This window comes from Equus przewalskii, chromosome 4, assembly GCF_037783145.1.
Source record: "Equus przewalskii isolate Varuska chromosome 4, EquPr2, whole genome shotgun sequence".
NCBI lineage: Eukaryota > Metazoa > Chordata > Mammalia > Perissodactyla > Equidae > Equus > Equus przewalskii.
In genome coordinates, this window is record NC_091834.1 from 101,107,478 (window position 1) to 101,133,558 (window position 26,081).

General features: G+C 50.5%; 1 protein-coding gene across 3 annotated transcripts; it reads right to left on the reverse strand.

The window, feature by feature from the left end:
• On the reverse strand, positions 1-24,283 carry ZNF746 (zinc finger protein 746). 3 transcript variants are annotated; one of them, XM_070616685.1, is made up of 7 exons: positions 23,971-24,283; positions 20,630-20,929; positions 20,423-20,504; positions 19,306-19,419; positions 4,657-4,848; positions 3,790-3,915; positions 1-2,651 (listed from the first exon to the last, which is right to left on the reverse strand). In XM_070616685.1, the coding sequence occupies exons 1-7, from the start codon at positions 23,992-23,994 to the stop codon at positions 1,597-1,599; spliced, it is 1,893 nt and encodes a 630-aa protein (XP_070472786.1). In that variant the 5' UTR covers positions 23,995-24,283; the 3' UTR covers positions 1-1,596. The 3 variants fall into 3 exon arrangements, with proteins under 3 accessions (XP_070472786.1, XP_070472785.1, XP_070472787.1); XM_070616684.1 differs by having other exon boundaries at positions 1-2,654; XM_070616686.1 differs by lacking the exon at positions 23,971-24,283 and adding an exon at positions 22,731-23,405 and having other exon boundaries at positions 1-2,654.
• Between the last annotated feature and the right edge of the window lie 1,798 nt (positions 24,284-26,081).

Genomic DNA, 26,081 nt, shown 5'->3' on the forward strand with positions numbered 1-26,081 from the left:
CGCGGTGCTGGTTAGGTTTTATTTTAACAGGATGTTTCCTCTTCATTTGTTTTCAAAATATCAGTTATATCAATATTAGAACTGTAAACAGGTACAAAATATACAGTACATAGAAACAATTTTCTTAACTAGTCTATTGCCTAACAAAGGTACGCATGAGGGAGCGGGACCAACAGAAGCCACGGTCTCTCCCTCTGCAGGGAGACAAGCTACCCATTCTGGACAAGAAACCAGTGGCTGCTTCAGCGAAACAGGAACGGATACTTGTGTGGCAGGGGCAGCACTGCAGTGGAATCCAGAAACCCGGGTCCGTTTCCAATTCCACCTTAAGGTGTCCACTGGGGACCCTGACCAGCCTCTTAGACCTCGCCAAGTGCCCTCCCGGGGGAGTGAGCACACACCGGGGAGCCGGTGCTCACTAAACCTCGCAGCCTGACGATTTTCTCATGCAGACGTGGAACAAATCTTTTAAGAGGGCAAAAAGGAAAAGCTTTCCTCCCTCAACCTGAGGCTTTTCCCAACTCTCGGCACTCACCGTGAGCCGCAGGTGTGAGGCCGCGGTGTGTCCTCTTTGAGTAATTCATTTCCTCATCTCTAACAAGAATACTTGTCTTGTGTGCTTCACAAGGTCACGGTAGTGATCAAATGAGATGTGCTGTGAAAGCATTTGACAATGAAAAACACACTACACACGGAGAAAAGGAAGTAGAAGCATGTCGCTGGCTGGAAAGCAGGCCCACATCGGGGCGGGCAGGCCAGGCTTTGGCCCTGGCTCTGGCCCTAACCAGTGTCACAGGTTTCCACTGCCCACGCCTCAGCCTCGTCACCTCTGCAGCCCTGACACTGTGTTTTCGGACAACTCTCCCTTGTGAAGCCCAGGAGTCCCGTAAAAGGGCGACAGGGCCAGGCCCCCTTCCCACAGGGGCAGCAGATGGCTGCTAACGGGAAACACAAGGAGGGCCAGCGCTTTTGGAGGCCTACGACGGAAAAGCAAGCTGGGAATGGAACAGGCTGCTCCTGGACAAGTCTCCCCGCTGAGCGGAGGCTGGGGCTCCACAGCACACAGCTGGCCTCGCTCTCCAGGGGGCTGGGAGCCCCAGGCCCAGGCTGGCCCGGCCCTGGGCAGAGCATGGTCTCAACGCCCCTGCGACTGTGTGCTAAGACCGGACAGTCCCCAGGAGTCAGTGGGGCGGGGGAGGTCCAGGGCCCTCCTCACCTGCGTCCCCAGCCCGCCAACCTTCCAGCACACTCTCTGTCACGTCAGGCTCGGTAAGGACACAGCCCACAGCCCACACAAACGCACGCTCAGAAACCAAAAGTACACTATAAAGTTTAAACTGGTGCTACTACTATTTTCCAGCTTTTTCTTCAAGAATTAAAAAAAAAGGTTTTGTAATTAAATTACTTAAAATTCTATGGTGCTCAGTTTCACAATCAGAACTCTACTTCGTCGGGAGGCGGAGGCGGAGGCCGGGCCGTGCGATGTCTCTGTCGCCGGTGGTCCGGCCAGCAGCCCGCGCGCCCGCTCCCCCGCCGCACTCCCGCCCCGACGCTGCACGGGCGGCTCCACCCTCGCGGCCGCGCGGCCGGGGCGCCTCACAGGTCCCCGCCGTCCGAGGGTCCCAGGACGCTGAGGCCACACGTCCAGTCGGTCACCAGGTCCGTGGGGGCCAGCGGGCCTTTGGGGGCGGGGCTCTTGAAGGGCTCGGCGGCGCCGGGCGGCAGCGGCTGCAGCTGGGGGCCGCGCGCGGGGCCCTTGGCGCCGGCCGCGTGGTTGCGCTGGTGCTTGCGCAGGTGGTCCTTGCGGATGAAGCTCTTGCCGCAGACGGTGCAGGCGAAGGGCCGCACGCCCGTGTGCGTGCGGTAGTGGTCGATGAGCTTGGAGCGCTCGGTGAAGCGCTTCTCGCACTCGGTGCAGGGGAAGGGCCGCTCGCCCGTGTGCAGCATGCGGTGGCGGATGAGGTGCGCCGGCCGCGTGAAGCAGCGCCCGCACTCGCCGCAGCGCAGCCCGCTGCCGTCCCGCGCGCCGCCCCCCGCCGGCCCCGGCGCGCCGTCGGGCGGCCCGCAGCCGCGCTGGTGCGCGCTCAGGCTCACCTGCAGCTGGAAGCTCTTGCCGCACGTGGCGCAGGTGAACGGCCGGGCCCCCGGCGGCGCGGCCGGGTGCTTCTTCAGGCCTGGCTTGTGGCCGAAGCCTTTTGTCCGGCCCGGGTATTTACAGGGGTCGCTGAAGGGTCTCGGGGCCTGGCTGGGGTCCAGCACAGCCTCTGCGTTGTCGGGCGAGGAGTAGGGCAGCCCCTCAGGCCCAGTCCTCGGGTTCAGGCCCACAGGAGGTTTACACCTGAAATTCCAGCCCCACCGTACCCCCCCAAACAGCCAGTCCCCCTGAGGGGTCTCGTCCTGGGCCAAGGCAGGGCTGAGCTCTCCCATGTCCCGCTCAGGCCGGGCGGGCTCTCTCAGCCCCAGCACAGGGTCCTGGCTGGGGAAGGAGCTGCCCTGGCTCTCCCAGGCTCCTTCCTGGGCCGGACTAGGGAAAAACCTCGTGGCTTGGCCTGGTCCAAATAGGGTCCCGTGGGCCTCTAGGTCAGTAGGATGCACTGGTGTGGCCACCACCTCCTCTTCCTGGACTTCTGTTTTTATCACGATTTTTACATCTGCTGAGAAAGACAGAAAGACCAGGTATCATTCTGTCCGCTTACCCGCTGAGAGCGAAGATCTGATACCTTCCTGTGCATATGCAGCAGCTGCTTGGCCCCATCACCACCTCTGCGCCCTGGTCTCCAAGCCTCAGGACCCAGCTCAGCAGAGCAATCCCCCAGGTGGTCATGTGGCTGCCTCAAACCCTGGGTGAAGACACCTGTGTGTTCTAGAACCTTCACCACAGGTAAAGCACCTTTGCAAATGCTCACCCGGTTCTGTTTTCACTTTGGCTAGTAAGGCTAATCATGAATGCATCCTAAGGAAGGAACTCTGACATCAGCAGCACTGTCCCCATGGGGCAAAAGCACAGGGCTGGGGTTCAGGTGTGTCTGAGATTGCACCTGGCTCCCCCACAGACCAGCTGTAGACTCAGGCAAATTTCCTAACCTATTTCATAGGGTGGTATGAGGATTACGCTGGATAACACATCTAAAAGCACTAAGCATGCTATTTGGCATGCCACATGCCTTCAATAAACGTAGCCAGCTAGCTAATGATTAAATATTTGTGAAATAGTAAAACTGTGTTTGATTTTATGTAAATATACTTGAATTTCAGGTCCTGAAGTGTTATGTCAGGGATCTAGGCTTTTAGCACGTTTTTGGGTGCTAAAATATGACAGAAATTATTCCTTAAAGTAACAGTTCACTGGCCTTCAGAACAAAAGTCAATAGAAAACGAATACATAAATTTGGTTGTTCTCCCCGATCCTGGCCCTCGGACACCGTCTTTGGCAGAGCCAATACCTAAGATGTGGTTTTGTTTTGGTTTGGTTTTTTTCCATGCCAGAGAGGGGCCAGGGTTGCTGAGTCTGAGCAGAGGGGCATCCTCTCAAGGGATCAGCTTCTCAGGACACACTGGTTCCCAACACTCGAGAAAGGAGCTGTGGGAAGCAGGGGCATTCTCAAGGCTGTTCGAGCACGCGAATTTGGAGGGAGATGAAGGTCAGGCTGTACAGCGTCCTGAATCACAGACTCCTAAAGGCCCGCTGGCTGGAGGGTCAGGGCAGTTCACCAGTGACAACGAGGGGCCCGCGCTGAGGCAGCCTCAGGCAGACTGAGCCTTTCCTGTCCTCTCTCCGCCACCCTGTACCTTCCGTGGAGGCCGCCGTGTTGAGCTTCAGTGTCCCATCTGAGCATGCGGAAGAGGGGTGGTGGGGAGGGAGATCCGCCTGCCAGGAAGTGGGTGGGATAGTGGTTGAGAAGTTGGAGTGGATGCCTGCAATGAAGAGAGAGCAGAGCCTGTGCGTTGGGGGGAGAGGAAGAGCAGGCAAACCCCAAGACCCCACCTGGGACTTTCTGCACGAACATAATGACCCCACCTCTTGGGAACCCAATTTTCTTCTGTCCCCCTCTCTGAGGCACTAGGAAGCACAGAGGTCCGTGGCTTATTTCACACGGCCCATCGTTAAGAGAAGGCAACTGGTGATTTTTTTTTTTAGGAAGATTAGCCCTGAGCTAACTACTGCTAATCCTCCTCTTTTTCCTGAGGAAGATTGGCCCTGGGCTAACATCCGTGCCCATCTTCCTCTACTTTATACGTGGGACGCCTACCACAGAATGGCTTTTGCCAAGCAGTGCCATGTCCCCTGGGATCCGAACCAGCGAACCCCGGGCCCCCGCTGAGAAGCAGAAGGTGCATACTTAACCGCTGCACCACCGGGTCCGGCCCCGCAACTGGTGATTTAAATGCCCAATGCTGGGGCAAGAAGAACAGGAGTGCAGCTGATGAAGGTGAGGGAGAGAAATACCTGGACAAGAGCGTCACTGAACCCAGAGGGGCTGCAAGATGTCATGTGGTGCAGCCCCTGTCTGAAGGTGGGAAGACTTCTAAACGAGTCAGGCCAGATGTTTGAGAGCCCACAGCTCCCCACAATGCTTCCAGGAACTCTTTTCCCCATGCCCTGTCCTGAGTCCCCACACTTTGTTCCCAGTCTCTGCTCCCATCTCAGCCACTCACCAGAGGCAGCATCTGTAGAGATGTCTCCTGCTCCAGAGTCCAGCTGGCTGAGGCCCCACGGCTCCTCCCCGATATCCGGCTGCCCAGCTGCCCATGCCTCTACCCCCAGAGCCTGCTGCTCCTGGAGCTGGAGTTCGCCCTCCTGCTTGATCTGCATTAAGAGGTCAGGGGCAGGAACCGGGGGTCCTGAGCCTAAGAAAGGGAGAGTGCGTGAGCATACAGCATCAGGGCCCCTCAGCCCTGGGTGGACACATATCCAGTCAAAGAAAAGGACGTGGGGGCCTCGCAAGGGTCAAACAGCAAAAGAGCCTTGTGGGAAGGGAGGGCAAGAGCACAGAGGGACTGCAGGGCCTTCTGGGCAAAGCAGGAGGTACGTGGTGGGTGGGAAAGAGTGAGGAGCACACCAACGCGTTCTCTGGGCCAAGCCTCTGGTCCATGGACAGGATGGAGCTGCCCATGGAGGCCCTGCTTTCACTTTAAACACAGAAATGCTATATAAAATCTAACCACAAACCTCCCCAAAAACCTTATCCCCAAACATGTATTTAAGTGAGTGCAAAAAAAAAGAAGATTCCAGATGTAAGAATCAAAGAGAAAATGCAAAGTCAAATCAAGAGTTAGAGCAGGAGCCTAGTGACCTGGGGAGTTGCTGGAACAGGATGTGGGCCTGCTGGGCCGGGCCTGGATGTCCAAGTGGGGCCGGAGGGCAGCTGAGCGGCCTGCGTGAGCCAGGAACCATGAGGCTCTCTCCCATCTGTGAGATGAGGACTAGGAAAATGCCATCTATCTGAGGGAGCTAGAAGGAAGCTGCCCACTTGTCCAGGGCCATGGGTGGGAAAGGCACCCATAAGAAACTGGAATCCCATGTCCCCACTGAATGCATACTACCCACACGGTGCAGAGACCCTAAGCTGAGATATTCATAGAAAAAGAGAGGACTGTGGCAACCCAGGAGGCCCCCCAGCACAGGTGAATGCAAACCTGCCCCGCAGGGGCACCCCCACAATGCAGGCCATGGGGGGCCCCTCTAAAAAACTACACTTACAAAGCAGAAGAGGAGCCAAACAGCATGAGAGTCACAGCAGAACTCACTCCCGGGAACAAGAGAAAAAAGAAGAAGCTGAAGCAGACGGTAACATAAGTATGTCTAAAATATTCAAAGGAATAAAGGAAGGAACAGAAGCTCTAAGGCAAGACCAGGAAATTATTTTTAAAAAAGTAGATTTGAAAAAGAACTAAATAGACATTCTAGAAATGGCAAAAGCAGTCACAGAAATGAAAAAATCAATGGATGGCTTAACAACAGACTGAACACAGTTGCAGAGAAAATTAGTAACTTAGAAGATGGGTCTGGGGAAATAACCCAGAGTATAGCACTGAGAGAGAAAGGAATGAAAAATGAAAGAGAAGCTGAGACACGGACGACAGAATGAGAAGTTCCAACATATGCTGGTAAAAATCCCAGAAGGAGAGAGTCAAGAAATGGGTAAATAGGAACATGTACAGAAATAATGGCTGAGAATTTTCCAAAATTTAAGGCATTATGAGCCCGTAGTTTGAAGGAACACACCAATTCCTGAGTAGGAAATTTAAAAAAGAATATAAACCTAGACAACATTCATGTGAAATGGAATATCACATGAATGTAAATTGTATCATTTAGATTGTACAAACTAGAGGTCAGTGTATCAAAAAATTTATAAAATAATCTCATTTATGAACAGATATGCAAAGATTCTAAGTGAAAGAATTACAAATCAAAGCCAGTAATATTTTCAAAAAAGACAAAGTGACAATACATTATGAACAAATTGGGTTTACCCTGAGAACTCAAGGATCTCTAGAAAATGTAGTGACATAACTCACAAGGTTAACAGACTAATGGAGAAAACAATATAATCATCTCAGCAGATGCAGAAGCAGCATTCGACTCTTCTATTTCTGGCATACGGCTAGTTAGATGTGCAGAGAAACTCCTCCCAGTATGGAATATCTAAAAATGCTGGGTAAAGTGTGAAAATAAAAACAAACTTGTGTAGCATGGACGATGCGGAAATAGAGTAAGGAAGACAGACAGAGGCCAGAACCTCTAGACAGCCTGAATCAACCACGTAAATCGCAGGGCCCCTCCCGCAATTGCAGGGCCTGGCTGTAATGGACCGTGCACATCTGGGAGGGAGGAGTGCGACAAGCCTGGGGTTCAAGCAGGTGGGAGGTTGGGTTGGAGACCCCCTGCCCCCACCCCCACATAAACCTGGAACCCCAAAGAGCAACATTCCAGAGGACTAAACTCAGAGTGAACACCCACCCTGCAGAGGGGGCCCGCCTCTTCCGTGGGACTACAATCTTGCCTGGGGGCTGACACACGGCAAGCCAGAGCCCGAGGGTGTCTGTGCTGGTCTCGCCCCCCAGCATGGCTGAAACCCTCCAGGACACGACTGTTGGCCCCGAGTCTGCACTGGCACCGATGACCAGCAGAGGCAGACACACAGATTCTCAGGAGGACAGCATTTTAAACACAGCTGTCAAGCATGGGTGAGCTCACAATTACGGATCACCACGTTAACATGAAAACCAGCCACCTCACATAGAGTCAGGAGATGTCGTATCTGCAGGATTTGACCCACAAAGACACCAGATATTGGAATTACCATATACAAACCATAAAGTTTAATATATTTAGAGAAATAAAAACGGGGAGCGAAGATATGGTAAATAAGAGACTATCAAACCTGACCAATCAGATTTTGAAAAAGAATAAAATATAACTTTAGAATTGTAAAATAAAATAATTAAAATTTAAAAATCCAACCTATAGGTTAAACAACAGGATGGAAACAACTGAATAGGACTGAATAGAACTAGTTAGTGAACTAACTGGAAGATAGATTAGAAGAAATTATTCATAACTCAGCACAGAGAAAGAGCTGAAAACATGAAGAGATGTTCAAAGTAACGGAGGATAATACGAAAAACTTCCAGAATAAAAGAGAAGAGAGAATGGGGGCAAGGCAACATTTAAAGTGATGACACTGCAAAATTTCCCAAATTGTTGAAAAATATCAATGACGAAAGCAAGATAAGAAAAAGAAATCCAAAACAAGAACAGACTCAGAGATACAGAGAACAAACCAATGGTTACCAGTGGGGTGGGAGGGAGAGGGTGAAGGGATTAAGAAGTACAAACTTCCAGATATAAAATAAATAAGCCCCAGGGATGTAATGTACAGCATAGAGAATATAGTCCATAATATTGTAATAACTTACTGGAGGGTTACTGGATCGTGGCGATCATTTCATAATGTATATAAATATCAAATCACTATGATGTACACCTGAAACTAATATAATGCCATTTGTCAATTATTTTCAATTAAAAAAAAAAGAAAAAGAAATCCACACCTAGACATATTGTAGTAAAATTGCAGATTGCCAAAGTTAGAGAACTAAAAGGCAGGTTACCCACAAAGGGGTAACAGTTAGACTGACGACCGACTCTCAAGAGCAGCAGATTACCTTCCAAGGGCTAAGAGAAAACGACAATCCGACTGGAACGATATCCTTCAAATACAGCAGATACTGTCAGACACGGATAAAGGCATACACAAATACACACAGAGTTCATTACCAACAGAGCCACAAAACACAACTTCTAAAGGACATATTTTAGAAGAAAAAAATGTCTAAGGTCAACTCTAAAGGAACAGAAATAGAATGTATAACTTCCAAATGAATTAAAAATAACAATAGTTTGAGGAGGAAAAAAAATCTAAATGAGTAATTTCCACAACAAGGGCAGGGAAAAAAGAAATACAGAAAAGGTACACTAAGGATGCACGGCACAATTTAAGGTGGGGGATAGGAACCCAAATACACTAGTGACCACAATCAATGTAAGGGGCCTGGAGCCCTGACAGAAGTCAGTGTGAGCCACGCAGCTGACCGCAGGTTTTCTAGTGGCTACATAGAAAATGAAAAAGAAACAGGTGAAATTAATTTTAACAATATATTTTATTTAACCCAAAATGTTCATTTCAACATATAATCTATATAGAGATTAATAAAATAGTTTATATTATTTTTTATACATGCATCTTTCATATGCATATCTCTTTTTTTGCACACAGTTTTTGAAATCCAGGATGTATTTTATCCTTAGGGCACTTTTCAAGCGCTCAGTCGCTACATGTGGCCAGTGGTTACTGTTCTGGACATTTAAAAGGTAAAGATAATCAGACTAGAAACAAACAAGAAACTTCACTATATGCTGTTTTCAAGAGACACAACGAAAACAGGATGCAAAAGCAGTGTAAAAGAATAAAAGATGTACTAAGCCAGAATTAACAATTTTTTTAAAAAAGTTGTCATTATACCATATCAGATGAAATCGACTTTAAAAAGAAAAATATTCATAGAAATAAAAAAGGATCACTGTGCAATGGTAAATTGATCAAGAAGATAAAACAATTCTAAATTTTTTAATCTAATAACACAGCTTCAAAATAATAAAGTAAAATTGACAGAACTCCAACAGAAATGAGAAAATCCACCGTCTCAGTGGGAGATTTCGACAGACCTCTTCCTGTAATCAATAAATCTAGCCGACTAAAGGTTACAGGGAATTTGAACAACATAATTAACAACCCTGACATAATACAAAACAACACAACATAGCAACCCTCAAATGGACATAAGTAGAATCTAAAGACAAGGAAAACACAGGCTTTCCAAGCTGCCCAGAATGTTAGGGAAAACGAACATTTTCTAAGCCATAAAACAAACCAGTAAATTTTAAAAGATTAGTATTTTACACACATTTTCTAACTATAACACTATTAAGTTGGAAATCAATAACAGATATCCCCAAACTCCCCATAAATGCTAAAATTAAAAATATATATATTTGCTTTATAAATAATCCACGGCTGTAAGGACAAATCACAATGAAAATGAGAAGATATCTCAAACTCAATGCTCATGAAAATATTATTTATCAAAATGTGTGGGCTGCATCCACAATGGTACTTAGAGGAAATTTTATAGCCTCATATGTTTATATTAAAAAAGAGGAGATGGGTTGAAAATTAATGGGTCAGGCAGTCATTGTAAGATGTTAGAAAAGAAAAAACATCAACAACAAAACCCTTTAAAAAGTGAAGAAAGGAAATAATAGAGTGTAAGTTAATAAAATAGAAAACAAAGATAGAATACAGAGAGCCAAAAGTTGGTTCTTTGAAGAGAATATTAAACCTATCCGTCTCTAGCAAGATTATCAAGGGAAAGGAGAAAGCACCAATAACCAATATGAAGAATTAAAAGGGCATATTTATAGATGCAGCAGATTTAAAAGATAAAGAGAATTATGGATGTTATTCCTAGTAATTTGAAAACTCTGAGGAAATGGAGAAATCCCTTAGAAAAGCTGTAACTTGCCAAAACTGACTAAGGAAGGAATAGAAAACCTGAATAGTCCTGCAACTATTACAGAATTTAAATCAGTAGATAAAAATCTCCTCTGCAAAGAAAATATGAGGCCCGGATGGCCTCTCTGGTGTCTTCTACTCAACATTCAAGGGATAGAGAATTCCAATATTACACAAACTCTCTGAGCAAGTAAAAACAGAGCTTATATCCTTACTATCCAAACCAGACAAAGACAGTCTGAGAAAGGAAATTATAGGCCAGTCTCAAGAACAAAGATTCAAAAATCCTAAAGAAAACAATTAGTACTAAATCCAGCAATGTACATAAGGGATCAACACGAAGTTAGGCTTATTTCAGGATTGCAAAGTTGGTTCAACATTAGAAAATAACGTAATTTACCACATTAGCAGGTTAAAGGAGAAAAATCATATAATTATCTCAACAGACAACAAAAAAGCATTCTATAAAAATTCGACAGCTATTCCTGTTAGAAATGACTAGTCAAGCAGAAATACAGGAAACTCCTTCACTCTGATAAAGGGCCCTGATAAACAAAACCTTTAACAAATACGACACTCAAAGTGAAAACTTAAAAAGCATTCTCTTTAAAATCGTGAACCAATAGGATACTTATCATCACTTCTATTTAAGGATTTTCAGGGAGTTCTCAGGCAGCACAATAAAACAAGAGAAAAATAAACTGCAAAGATTTGAAAAGAAACCAAAAATTCTTATTACTCATAGAGGATATGATTATCTTTTCAGAAAATCTGAGACTCGTCAGACAATTATTAGCATTAATGAGAATTTTAGCAAGGTTTCTAGATAGAAATATTAATAAGTGAAAGACAACTGCATTTTTTATACTCTTAGGGTTTTAAGGGAGCCCAACAATTACTGTTTTTCTTCCTGTCATGGATCTTAACTGACAAATAAAATATAAGAGAAAGGCAGGTAAGGGTAAACTTTTCCTTATTGATAATTGAGGATGCAGCTTTTTTGGTGGGCATGAGGGGTTCTGAGTACTGACCCGAGGATCAGGAAGTCACCCCCGGACCACAGTGAAGCAGCCTGTCCCCAGCGGAGCAGCAGAGACCGCCCGGCCCCTGGAGGCAGGGAAGAAGGACAGGCAGGACCGGGCTCGTCCAACCCTTGCTCCCAAACTGTCTGATGAGGTGTGTCCCTGGTGGGACCCCGGTGGGGTGCCTACCAGGGCAGAGAGAGTGGCATGTTACTGAGCCCCCTGCATGAGAAGAAGCATGGGGAGAGGGACATCCTGCCCCAAGCCCCCAGCAGACGTCAGCAACAAACAGAAAATGCACGGTAAACAGAGGAACCACTGAGAGCAGCGACTGAAAAAATACAGGGAACTAAGGAACACATCTAGCAAAAAAATGTACAGGACCTTTTTTGGAGAAAATTATAAAACTTCACTGAGACCTTACGGATGAGCTAAAGGGAAGGACTTACATTATTCAGATAACATGCCTCAGTACATATAGTGAAGGGGTCAGGTCTCTCCAACATGATTAATAGAACGAACGCAGTTCCAACCGCAGTCCCAACTGGATTTTCCATGGAACCTGATAAGGCAATTGGAAAATTTCCCTGAAAGAGCAAAGGAAAAGAAGACCCACAGCGCTGGGGAGGAAGAGCCAGGGTCTGACCTCCCACCACCACAGAATCCACTCCAGGGAGAGGCAGAATGCTCAGCAGAGAACATGAGATGGTGTATTAATTACAACCTTGAGGTAGGGGAGAATTTCTTAATTGTTTCTGACATAAAAAGGACAAACCATGGGGCCAGCCCATGGCACAGTGGTTAAGGTCGTGCACTCCACTTCCGCAACCTGGAGTTTGCTGGTTCTGATCCTGGGTGAGGACCTACGCACCACTTGTCAAGCCACGCTGTGGCAACGTCCCATATAGAAAATAGAGGAAGATTGGCACAGATGTTAGCTCAGGGCCAATCTTCCTCAGCTAAAAAAAGAGGACTGGCCGTGGATGTTAGCTCAGGGCTGATCTTCCTCAAAAAAACAAAAGGACAAACCATAAAGGTAAAAACTAGTAAATCCAAGTCTATTAAAATTAAAAGCATCTGTTCTTTAAAATATACCATAAATGGAGAAGATATCAGCGATACACATACCTGACAAAAAGACTGATGTTCAGAATATGTAAAGAACCCTTACGAATCAACAAGTAAAAAGAAAACAAAATAAAAATGGACAAAAGACATACACAGGCATTTCACAGAAGAGGAAAGACAAGTGGCCCATAAACAGAGGATATAATGTTCAATCTCATTAATTAGGAAAATGCAGGTTTTAAACTACAAAGTTTAAACCCTTTCACTCCCACCAGATGGGCAGAAATTAAAACACAAGGCGTTTCCAGGGCTGGTGAGGATGAATGGCAACGGGAATGCCAGCACTGCTGCTGGGGACTGACTGGCGCCACCATGGAGAACACGGTGACTCTACCTGGAGGGTCGACCTGCATCTTTGCCGGGACCCAGCAGTTCCACTCCCAGGTCTGCACCTAGAGAAACTTGTACATGTGCACACGCATGCTCACAACAGCATTGTTCCTAAAAACAAAAGTGAGAAACACACCAACACCCACTGAAAGTAGAAGGAATAAAGGCATTGTGTTTTCATAAAACAGAAAACTATAAAGTGGTGAAAATCATGAAAATGAACAAACTACAGCTACACTACATCCACATGGGTGACTCTCAAAAACGTGGTGTCAAATGAAAAAAGCAAGTTAATGGGCCTGGCCCCGTGGCCGAGTGGTTAAGTTTGCGCACTCTGCTTTGGAGGCCTGGAGTTCGTCGGTTTGGATCCTAGGCATGGACCGCTCATCAAGCCATGCTGTGGCAGCATCCCACATAGAAGAATGAGAATGACCTACAACTAGGATATACAACTATGTACTGGGGCTTTGGGGAGGAAAAAAAGGAAGACTGGCAAGATGTTAGCTCAGGGCCAATCTTCCTCACCAAAAAACACACACACACAAAAACAAGTTAAAGAAGACTACACATGGTATGATCTCATTCATAAAAAGTTCAAAAACAGGTAAAAGTCAACAATATCATTTAGGAATATATATGTAGGGAATAAAAATGTAAAGAAAAGCAAGGCCTGAGCACGTCTGTTTCTGAATTTTCTGTTCAGGTTGCAGAAGGAAGGGAGGGGTGTGGGATCAGGGAGGGACAGTGGGGTCTGGGAAGGGTCTGGCTGTGACCTATCTCTTATGCTGAGGTGTTGGGAATATGGGTGTTTATTTTCATTGTCTAAACTTTACATGAAGTTTGTTCATGTTATGTATAATACACAGTAACAAGGTTTCAAAAGAAACAAAACACAGTATTTAAAAAAGGAAAAAAACAACATCTGACACAATGTGACACTTGTTCACAAGAAAAACGTTAGCCAGAAGTGGAAGGAAACTTCTTTAAAAGAAGAATATCTTCAAAAGTCTACAGCAAAAATCATCCTTAATGCTGAAACGCTAGAAGCATCCCACAGACAAGGATGCCAGCTGTCTCCACCACTATTCAACAATGTCCTAGCTCAACTGCTGGAGAAGAAAAACAAAGCTGTAAGACTTAAAAAGAAGAGATAACTTTTATGTTATCTGTGGACGGCACAATTGTCTACATAAAAAATCTAGAGAATCTAAATTGACAAGTCATTAGAGCCTAATACGAGAGTCAGGCAAAATTCCTCCTTTACTGAACAAAAGTCAACAGCATAGCTGTACACCTATGATAACTATTTAAAACATGTAATTGATTTAAAAATCCCATTTACAACAGAAATAACAACTCTCAGGAGAAAACCGTAAAACCTTATTCAAGCACACACAGAAGCATCTTCCCACGGATAGCAAGGCTCAAGGTTGTAATGGAGGTAACTTCTCCAGAAAGGAAATTATGAAGTAAGTGCAATTCCAATCAAAATCCAACAGGATTTTCTGAGAACTTGCTATAACGATTCTGAAATTCATATAGAAGAACAAAGGCCCAGGAATAGCCAGGAAAAGTTTTGGAAAGCAAGCAGGGAAGGCCTAGCCCACAAGATACCAAGGCTTCCTGTGAAGCCAAAACAGCGAGTGCAGGTGCAGAGACAGACAGAGACCAAAGAAACAGAACAAAGAACCCAGGAGCTGCTCACACACATGTGGAGCCTGGTTCACGACTGAACTGGTGATACAAATCACCGGAGAGAAGACAGGATATTAGCAAACTGTTGGAAATCAGACGTCCCTGGGGGGGAAAGAAATTTATATTCTCCCTTGTAACCTACACAAATATTAATCATGGATGGATTAAAGTCTTAAATGTGAAAAGTAGAACTTTAAAAGTATTATAGGGGCCAGCTTGGTGGCGCAGCGGTTAAGTTCACACGTTCCACTTCTCGGGGGCCCAGGGTTCGCTGGTTCGGATCCTGGGTGCGGACATGGCGCCGCTTGGCACGCCATGCTGTGGTAGGCGTCCCACGTATAAAGTAGAGGAAGATGGGCACGATGTTAGCTCAGGGCCAGGCTTCCCCAGCAAAAAAAGAGGAGGACTGACAGTAGTTAGCTCAGGGCTAATCTTCCTCAAAAAAAAAAAAGTATTATAGGGCCGGCCTGGTGGCAAAGTGGTTAAGTTCACGCACTCCACTTTGGCGGCCCAGGGTTCGCGGGTCTGGATCCCAGGCCAGACCTACACACTTCTCATCAAGCCATGCCATGCTGTGGCAGTGCGCCACATACACAATAGGGGAAGACTGCACAGATGTTAGCTCAGGGACAATCTTCCTCAAGAAAAGAGGAAGACTGGCAACAGATGTTTGCTCAGTGCCAATCTTCCTTACCAAATTTATAAGAAAATATAGGAGGATGTCTTTCTGACCTGGAGCGAGGTAGGGAAGGATAAATTAAGAGAGAAAAAGTATAGACCATAAAGAAAAAGACTGATGTATTTGACTCTGCCAAAAAATGAAAACTTTTATGCACGAATTACAAAGTTAAAAGACTCGACACAGACTTGGAGAAGATATTTGTAATGCAAATAGCAGACAGAGGATTAGTATCTAGAAGCTATATACAGAAGTCCTGAATCATTAAGAAAATGAAAAACAACAGTAGAAAAACAGAAGAGATTTCACTAGAAAAGAAGCCAAATAAACATATGAAAAGGATGCTAGACTTCACTAACAGTCAGGGAAAAGCAGATTAAAATAAGATACAATTTCACCTCCATCAGCTTGGCAAAAACCTAATTCTGAAAAGCCAGCAAAGATGTAAGAAAGCAGGCACTTCATAACTGCTGGGGGTGTAGGATAAGGTGGCATGACTGGGGAGAGCGACGTGGCCGGGGCAGGGGTGCAGACAAGCACGCCCGAGATGCAGGCTTCCACCCCGGTCTGTTCCCCAGAGAAATCTCAGCAGCGCATGGACACAGAGACACGTTCAAGAATGTTCGCTGCAGCCCTGCCTGTGACAGTGAGAACTTAAGAGACAGCTTAAGTGCAACTCACTGGAGGAATGGATAACAAATTGCAATATAGTCGCTTTTGGAATAAACCTGTGTGTCACTTAACAACGGGATACATGCTGGGAAATGCATCGTTAGGTGATGTTGTCGTTGTGCGAACATCATAGAGTGCGCTTACACAAACCTAGCTGGTACAGCCTATACACACCCAGGCCCTATGGGACTAATCTCATGGGACCACCGTCCCATAAGGGAAACGCGGTCTGTCCTCATGCAGCGCATGACTGTAATAAGCATCTGTTAAAATGAATGAACTTGACCTATAGGCATCAACAGAGATAAATCTAAAATAGAGCATATTGAGAGATAAATATAATGACATTTTTGTAATTTTCCAAAACACACAAAATCATATTATACATTATTCATAGTTACCTATGTACACATCAGAAGTTTTAAAATGTGAGTGGAAAGGGTAAATATCAACTTCACGACAATTCGTCAGGGAGGAATGAGACTGCGAGCTCTAAAAAGGAATTTAGTTTCTATCAGAAATAGATTATTTCATACACACACATATTTTAAATGATGACACAGCATACACTCAACAGATATGTAATGAAGTCCTACTCTGTGCTAGGCAGTATTCTAGATGCCCAAAAATGATTACATGAACAAAACAGATAAAAGTTCTTGTCTCCCTGAAATTTACATTCTAATGGGTGGGGGGCAACCAGACATACATAAATATACAAATATGAAATATATATAACCTATAATATAAAATATACATAACAGATGATATCTGCTATGGAGCAAACCAAAGCAGGAAAGGCAGACTGGAAATACTGGGCGGGGAGACAGACTTTAAATAGGGTGCCTAGGAGGGGCTGGCCCCATGGACTTTAAATAGGGTGCCTAGGGAAAACCCTATTTAAGCAGAGACCTGAAGGAGGTAATGGACTGAGCCAGGAAATAGCTGAAGAGCATTCCCGGCAGAGGGCACTGCCAGTGCAAAGGCTCGGAGACTGGACCAGCCTGGAGTGCGGGAGAACAGCAAGGAGGATGGTACGGGGCGGGAAGAATAGCAGGAGACAACGAAGGAAAGGTGGCCAGCGAGGTGGGAGGAAAACCTGGAGAGCGGGGGTCCTGTCCAGGAAGTGACTCTAAGAAGAAAGAGTGATCGAGGGTGGCAAATGTCACCCGCAGGTCGGGTGGGACCTCAGACCTTCAGCACCATGAGGTCCCCAGTGGCCTTCACAGGAGCGTTGGTGGAAGGGGTTTGAGAGAGAGGAAGAGAGGGCTGGAGACAGCGGGCAAGGACGACGTGCCCAGGAGTGTGCCACGAGGAGAGCAGAGAAGTGGGGCAGCGGCTGCACGGTGTGGGGCCGAGGGCAGTCTGTTTCCAGATGGGGGCGTGAGGGCAGGGGAGGACGCTGGTGCAGGCCGGGGAGAAGTGCTGGGCCCCGTCCTGGAGAAGGTGGCCTGGGATGGGATCCAGTGCCAAGTGGAGCCCGGCCTTGGACCGGAGGGTGGACAGTTTATCAGCCACAGGAGCAAACAGAGAACAGGGCACAGATGCAGGCAGACGGGCAGGTGGGGTGGTGAGGGCTGAGCGTTTTTTTCTTTTTTTTTAATATAAAAACCATTCTAAGCTTGTGGGCTGCAAAAACAGATGGTGGGCGATGTGGCCTGAGGGTCAGTTTGCCAGCCTCTGGGCTACCTAGTGAGTGGACTGAGGGGGCGCTGTGCGACTGTGGGGCAGCGCTGAAGACCCCCCTGCGTCTCAGCTGAGACCAGCAGGGGCCACAAGCAGCTGCTTGGGAGCAGGTGCAGAGCAGGCAGACAGGTTTACGGGTTTTGCCAGATGAATACAATGAACTAAGAGGACGAGGCGGTGGAGGATGGGTGCGAGGGAGGGGTGACAATGATGGACCCAGAACCCAGGCTGGGCAAGGAGGGAGATGAGGCTGCGCCGGGCAGTGAGAAGGCAGCAAGGCCAGGGGCTGGCAGGAGCTGAGGGCCTGGAGAGCTGCCGGAGTCGGGGCACTAGGAAGAGTGAGCTGCCAGGGCAGGAGGAGGTCAGGGAACGGTGTGCTGAAATGCAGAGGATGAGAACGATGGCCTCGTCAGGGCAACGAGCACGGGGTGGCGGCAGAGAAGGGGCCATCCTGGTGGATACTGCCAGCGCCAAGAATGACGGCAGGGGCAGACGTGAGAGGGCGAGGGGAGGCCTGAGGTGTGCAGGAGGCAGTGAAGATGAGGTGATTCAAAGGTGGGAGTTTCTAGGGAGGAGGGGGAGACCGGCATAGAGCAATAGCCAGGAGCGAGGGGCTAAGAGGGACTCGGGGAGGCGGGGATGCGGCGTCCCGGGGGAGAACCAGGCCTCACCTGGGCACCAACAGGCAGGGACGCTAGGGAAGAGTCTGAGGATTTGGGGGTCTTGCTGAGGACTGAGTTCCACAAAGCAAAGCAGGAGAGTTCAGGAGTTGAAGAAAATGGGAAAGGAGGTCTGACAAGGGGCTGCTCCAAGCCCAGAGGGTGTGACGGGTGAGTTGGGGGCCCAGCTTCTTGGACTGAAGTGGGCAGGGATGAAAGCCAGATGGGCTGAAGGCAGAGAGCGGAATCTCTGTGTGCTGGAGGGCAGGGCGAGGTGGGGGTCTTGCCAGCAGCCACCGTATTCCTGGGCCCCCATTCGCTCTCATGAATGATGGTGTGGGAGCCTCCACATGGATGTTATAAATATAAAATGAGCCCACTGTGACCCTCCTGCCAAGGCTAAGAGGCTGGAAGCCCCCGCGTCATAACCCTCTGTTCCATCCAGACACACTCGGCTCTTAGTCATTTTCTGTCCTCTACCTTCCAGCACTGTCTCTGGCATCTAGCAGATTCTCAGATACGTTTGTTGAACTAAACTGGTGAGTGATTTTCTGACCGCTGACTGTGGTCGGCCCTCCACACGCTCTGCCCTTCGTAAAGCAAAACCTCATTGCGGTGAAGCAGCAAACATGGAAGACGCATCTTATTAACCACGAATTACACACAAGGCCTTTCAGTGACACTGATGTCCGGACAAAAGGGGAACCCAAGGCAGGGGGACCGACAGGGGGCTTGTGGAGGAGGCTGGGCCTGCAGGACTGGGTCTCCCTGTCAAACGCAGCCTGTCATTTACCCCACAACTCAGCACGGCCCTCACTTCACTCCCGCGGCTTCTGCCACGCTGCCACCTGTCCTTTTCTTAACTGTCGAAGGTGCTGACGGGCTCCAGGAAAACCTGAGACACTGGTATCGGGAATCCAGATTCACCTTAAATACATCTGTGGTTCTAACGTCCTTAAATATGTAGCTAACCAATGTTCTGTGACCACGCGCGGATTTAAGTGAAATTTGGTTCTTGGATGGAGGCAAGGACTCTTCCTAAAGCTATGAATGAATGAAGTTTTGACTTCAATATTCTACTACCTTCCCTATCAGGGTCCCCTTCACTTCCCTAATTCTGTGCCACCGGCTCTGTCTCTTTCCTAAAAGACGAGCTTTGCTGCCCGTGTCCACAACGGGAAGTATTCCCAGAGTGTGACCTCAACAGGCCATGGGTCATAACTCAACGACAAAACTTCAACATTCAAGTCTGACGCTTCTCCTGGGCTCTCCCTGGAAAGGTCACGCCCTCCCTGGCGCTTCTCCATTTCCACCCCATCGCCTGGTGTCTCCCTGGCCCCCTCCCAGCGCCTCACCTGGACTCGGGCCCACAGGAACATCTGGAAGCTTGGGGCCAGGGCGACGCCAGCTGCACGGCTCCTTCCCTTGTTCGGTCTGGGAGAGGACCTCGGGCTTGGAGATGGCGTAATCTGAGGGAAGGCGGAGAGGTTAGCTCCTGCCACGTTCCATTCAGAGCTGGGCACAGGCAGCCTGGGAAACCAAGAGTGGCCTAGGAACTACATTTCTTGACTGGTGTAGAGCAGTGGTTCCTAACTGTAAGCAATTTGCCTCCCAGGGGACATCTGGCAAAGTCTGGAGACGTCTTTGATTATCATGACTGGGGGCTGGGGGAGACGTGCTACTGGCCCTTGTGGGTGGTGGCCTGGATGCTGCTCATCATCCTGCAATGTTCAGGACAGCCCCCCAGTAAAGAAGCAGCAGGTCCAAAGTGTCAACAGGGCCGAGGTTAAGTAACTCTGGCGCAGAGTCTCCACATTAAGCAGCAGTACATTTCTGCAAACTGAAATATAACATCACACCCGCACCTGCTCCCAGCCTCACTAAGCATGCCTTATTGCCTTCAGACCTGGGGCCACAGAGAAACTGTCGCAAAGGAAATAAGCCCAGGAAGAAACAGCCCAGCCCTTCTTGTGGGGTCAAATGAAGAGAGCTGCAGCAGCCCCAGGGCCTGGGGGAGCAGAGGCTCGAGGCATGGGGGCAGCACTGGCCGTAAGGAGCATGGTCTGCCCATGTTCTTCACTGATCCGGAGGAACGTCATGGTCAAGGCCACGGTCTCAGTAAGAAAAGGCTAAAAGAAAGTCTTTCTCAAATGTGAGTCAATCACATCCTGGATCTGAGAGCTGAAGGAGCCTTCTCCACCCCAAGCCTCAGCGGGAGAACAGGGAGGGCTGTGCTCCCCGCCTGACTAGGAGAGGGGTCACCCCCTCGGTCTGGCCACCCAGGAGCTTCACCAGGTGGAAGGGAGCTTTCGACCCAGTCAGCACTCATCTTTGCTAAGAGGAGGGGACAATTCTTTGTGTGGTCAAAGTTCCCAGTGATTTACACATTCCTGCAATGAGATCCACCAGCGTGAAGGGAGAGGTCTGAGGACTCCCCAAGTCACACTGAACAGAGAAGAGGATCAGCCTTACCCAGGGAGACCAGCGTCTCGTAGTTGCCCCTCACCACATGCTTGTAGAGCTCCTTCTGCCACTCGTCCAGCTTGCCCCACTCCTGCTCAGAGAAACACAAGGCCATATCATCAAAGATCAGGGGCCTGGAACCACAGTGTCACGCACACTCACCCACACACAGGCACGGCCCCTCGGGCTGTCCCACCCCGGGTGCTCCACGGTTACCTTGGGGGCCTCCCCCTTGCTGCCCGGGGGCAGCCGCAGGATCCAGAAGTTCCTGTTTCTCAGCAGGTTTTCCATGTTCTCCAGCCGCCTCTGCAGCAGCCCGTACTCCTGCAGCAGGGTCCCCAGCACGGCCCACTTGCCCTCCAGCTGGTTCCCAAACTCCAAGGCCGTCTTCTCACAGTCGGCCAGCTTCTTCTCGGCCATCCCAGTCCGACCTTCTAGAGAGAGTAAGCGGGCAGCCTGTGATTCGATCTTCCTCTCCATGGCCTGTATCGTAGCTGCCATTGTCCATGGAGAAATCTTTCAGAAACAGAGAGAGAAGACCGGCATCATTCACTTCATCCACCGTGCCCTTGAGCCCATCTTCCCTAGGAATGGGGGAGCTGGGCGGGGGCGGGGAGCACATGTGTGGAAAGTGGGGATATCTTGTGCCACATGCAGATCTCAGCTCAGCGATTAGCTTCTCTGAGCCTCTTAGACACGGCCTCTGTCTGGGCAGGCGTCTTCCCTCCGGGCCTCTGCGGCACACCGTGCAGCCTCCACTCATGGCCCCGACTGCCCTGCACAGTAATCCTCTGCCTCCACCTCTGCCAGCTCTCTGAAGGCAGCAGTGCATCTTTTCACAGCACAGTGCGAGGCCCATGGTGGGCACTCAGTGCGATTCTGCTAAACAAACAGTGACTGAGCACTGCTGGGGCGTTTTAGTGGAGAAACAGTAAACTGCAGACTGACTAGAGCCCAGCCGGCACCTCCCATCATAATCGCACAGGAACTGTCTACTGATGATGACCTAGCAGAAAAAACAGCTGGTTCACTGAAACGGCACAAACAAGAGCATTGCTCAATTTCTTTCTTTTTTTTTCCTAAAGCATCTCGTGTCTCTTTTTGATAAACATAAAAACCTAACAGCTAACTCCTCTGCCCCCAGGACAATCTGATTTGTCCCCTCCCCAGCTGCCCACCGCCAAACTAAAAACCACCATCACTGCAACTCCCTGCCAGCCAAGAGTTAGACTTTTTGATACCACACGAGCACCCTGGGCCCCCTGAGGTTCTCACGTTTTCTCTGACTGTTCCCACGCCTCCCAAGGGGAGAAAAAGGTCTCAGACATCTTTGTAGCTGCCCCCGGATCAGTGACACACCTTGCAGACTGGTGAGGAAGGTAAGACACATGCCACAAGGTGAGGCTTTTATATGTGTGGCAACCATCATAAAGACGCCGAGCTTCCCCACACCATGACTTCCCTGTCGCCACAAAGTTCACACGGTAGCTTGAACTGGGGCAGTTGGGGACACTGAGGAAAGGGCACATTCTGCTTTGGGTGGGGGCTGGACCCACCCTACCTGCAGCTGAAGAGGGGACCCATGGGTCTGAGAGGAGGTTCTGGCATTTGTGCCTTCTTCTGGCCATGCCTGAGGATCGATGATTCCTTACAACATTCTGGAAATTATTCCTAAACTAATGGTTGGTGACTATTTGCAAAACAGAAAAGCGACCAGTAGGGACCAGTGTGCATTCATTTAGAGAAGGCCACTGAGAACCAGAACAGGGGTGGACACCTCAGAAAATAGTGACAGAACTCGGAGAGTTTGAGCAGAGGCCAAAAAAACTGTCAAGGATGGAGCATTAGCAATCCTTTGATTGTTTGGAGAGAGGCTGGACCAGATGACCTCTGACCTGAAGAAGGAAGGGCTTGAGCTGGGTCTCGGATGACGGATGACGGGGAGGAGGAGCTGTTTGAGGGAACACCGGGATGTGGGGGGACTCTTGCTTCGGAGGCGGGTGGTCCTGCCCTGAGCCTGCAAGGACTGCGCTGGGCTGGTACCACCCTGGGTGTGTGAGCCCACCCTCCATGACTGCCACTGTTCCCCTCCTTTCCCTGGCTCCTCCTCTCTGATCAATCCCTGCCATAGGACCTCAGCCTCCAAGAGTCTGCTCCAGAGGTGTCCTTTCCCTCCATCACCCAGCTCCCCATCCACTGACGTCCTACTCAGCCTCCAAGTGCCTGTGACTGTCCTCACCACAGTTTACGTTGCAGGAAAAGGGCATCTGCATAAACTCCTACTTTACAAACAATAAGGCATGTGCAGTTTCCTTACCATTTTAACAGGGTAGGGAGCCCCATCTGAGGCCTCCACACTATTTGGTGGGAGGTGACAACGTTTCTGCTCCAGCTCAGCTCCCTACTAAGTGGTGGGTAGACAATACGGGGCTGTCCTCAGACTCCTGCCAGGGATGCCGGAACTCTGCTTGAGTTGCTGGTGGGACGACTCTGAATCCTTCAAGAGCTCCCCACCCATATGATGAAGTTCAGGCACTGAAACCCCTTCTAGCTCTCCCTGCAGCATGCTCTCTCACTGCCCCCCGGGAAAACCATCTTCTCCAGGCGCATGGACTCCTTCCCTATCCTTGACCATGCCCCAGGCTGCCTGTCTCTGTGCCCAAGCCGTCCTCCCCACCTGAAAAGCGTCCCGATCCTGCTGGGCCTGATGAAACCCTAGCCCTCCCTAAAAGCCCAGCTCAAATCACAGAAGCCGGGGGCAGGAAGGGTGTGCAGAGCAGGCGCCAGCCCCTTCTCCTGCGCTCCACAGCATGCTTCCTCCTCGGGCCAAGAAGCACTCACCTCTTTCTGTTTTGCACGATTATTTCCAGTGTACCTGTCTGCTTCCCTCAACACCCGGTGTGCCCTGAACACAGAGCAACTGTCTTTTCACACACTTTCTAGCTGTGCGATCCCGGGCAAGTGAACTTCTCTAGGCCTCAGGGTTTTCTTTTGTATGACAGAGAGAAGGAGTACCTACCCCACAGGTTTGTTGGGAGGACAAAATAACGCCTAACGGGGCCGGTGCCGCGCCTGCTTCTACCAACCGGAGCCGCTGTCCTCCGCCCCGACCCCCCGCGAGCTGGGCACTCCGGGTACTCGGTGTCGGCGGAGTGAAGCCGCTTAGGACGCCTCCCAGGTGCCAGCAGGCCGCTGGGGGGAGCTGGGGGGTCGGGGACGCAGGGCAGAGCGGTGGGCAGAGAAAGGCGCCGCGGGGTGGGGGCGCGGGGCCCGAGGGCCGGCGGATGGGGCGGGGGCAGGAAGCCGCGGAGGGCTGCAGGAACTCGGCGCGGAGCGGCCTCCGCGCGGGGACGGCCGGGTCCGCCCTGCCCAGGCTCGGCCCGGGATGGGGGCCCGGCCGGCGGGCGCCCTAGGCCCCGGCGGACCCCGCGCCCCGTTCGCCGGAGCCCCAGGCCCGGCGGCCCGGCCCGGCCCCCGGAGCCCCTCCCCAGGGCCTGCGGCGCCGTGCGCCGGGCCCGGGCCCCGCTCCGCGTCCGTGCGAGCGCGGGCCGCCTTACCGGAGCCGCGGCCGCCTCGGCCATGGCCCTGCGCTGTCCGGCCCGGCCCGGCCGGAGGAAGTCGCCGCCGCTGCCGCCGCCGCCGCCGCCGCCGCCGCGCGCCCCACGCAGGCCGGCCCCCGGCCTCTCCGCAGGCGCGCCCGCCCGCCCGGCCTCCCCGCCGCGGCGCCGCGCTCCTCGCTGGCCGGCCCGCGCCGCTCCGCCCGCAGACGCGCCGCCGCCGTCAGCGCCCGGCCGGTCCACACTGCATCCTGGGAGCCGGCGCAGGCCCGTGAGGCTGCCTGGAGGCAGCGCGGCCGCACAGCCCCACCTGCAGCCCGGAGAGGCGAACGGCAGGCGCCGCGCCCGCCCCGCCCCGCGCCGCCGCCCGCCCCGCCGGCCCACCTGCCCACCTGCCCGAGAGCCCCTGACCCCGAACCTCCGTCCCGCCGGCCCACCTGCCCGCTCGACCCCGACCCCCTGACCTCCTGTTCCCTGGCCCTCCTGATTGCCCCACTCCCCGGCCCACCTGACCCCCCGACCCACGAACTCCAGAACCCCGCCCACCCAACCCCAACACCTGGACCCCCCGACTCCCCGGCCCACCTGCGCACCTGACTCCCACCCCCTGGCCCCTGGCCCACCTGATTCCTCGACCCCCCGAACCCCGCCCACCTGACCCCCGACCCTCCTGAACCCCGCCCACCCAACCCCAACACCCCGACCCCACGACTCCCTGGCCCACTTGCCCACCTGACCCCGACCCCCTGGCCTATGGCCCGCCTGATCCCCCGACCTCTCGAACCCCGCCCACCTGACCCCGACACCCCAGCCCCCGACCCCCCGACCCACCAGCCCACCGGCCCACAGCCGGGCGCGCTGAGTCACCGCCCGGACCCCGCGCCCTACCCGCCTCCGGCCGCGCCTCGCGACCGCCTCGGGCTTTGGACCCCCGGCGCCCCGAGGGCCTCTGTTACCAAAAAGAATCTCCCTGCTCCAGGGACCAGCCCGGCGCCCCCGGTGACCACGGCGACGGCGGCCGCTCCCCCTGCGAGCCCCAGGAGACCCGCGCCCCGTCCCCAAGGGCACCGCCACGTCGCCTCTGCAGCTTCAGGTCCCGCCAGGCGATACGGGCTTCTTATGTGTTTCGTACTTATTTGGACGGCTGTAGCTCACGTCTACCTTTGGTCTGAAATAGAAAAAATTCTTCCAACGATAGGAATATAGTTCGGTAAATGCTGGTAGGCAGCCACTTAGAACTTTCTGTGACGTGTTCATTACTTATAAAAAATGAATTTTAATGGAATGAGCAATGGAACAGAATACCATCATTTAAAATTATTTTGGTCAAGAACTTGGTATGGGAAGATGTTTATGATATTTTAAGAGAAGCCTGTCCAGATCCCACTTTTATTTTGACGATGAATATACAGATATATGTATATAAAGACAAGTTTGGAGGCATATAGTGTAAGTACTTTAACAGTGAGACCACGGGCCATTTGTACACATTTTCTAACTTAAAAAAAATTAAAACTCTGTAATGACAACAATAATGTTTTATAATATTTTGTAATAACAAGAATAGTATTTTTAAACAAGGAGAGAAAAAATAATAAATAAATTGAAAAAATTCCTCAAGAAGCCAACTGGAGCGGAGGAGGGCAGGAGACTTTGAATGGGGCCCCCATGTGGTCACGAAGATGTGTTTCCTTTCAGAAGTTCCTCTGCTACGTGGAACTCTTTCCTCGAGAGGGGGAACCGGTGCACCCAGTGCTCCAGACTTTTGGGCTTGGGATCTAGCAGCCGGTCCTAACATGCCTGTTGTTTCTCTTCATCAGCCTGGGCCGAAGGGACAGCCGGGGGTCATCTGCATGCATCCTTCTTTGTGTATGGACCTGGACTCTCCCCAGGAGTGGAGGGGGAGACGCTTGACTCAGACTGTTTGGGGAGGTCTGTTCCCTTCACCTCCTTTTCTGCTCCTCATTTCTTTCTTTACCTCATTTCTGGTGCTCCCCGGCTCTCAGGGATTGCCCCTCAATGGGCGGGCGAAGGGATTTCCATCTTGGAGCTCCTGGCATCCTTTTGCCTCTTGGAGTAGGTCCCTCAGAGGGTAAAGTTGAGCCACTTAC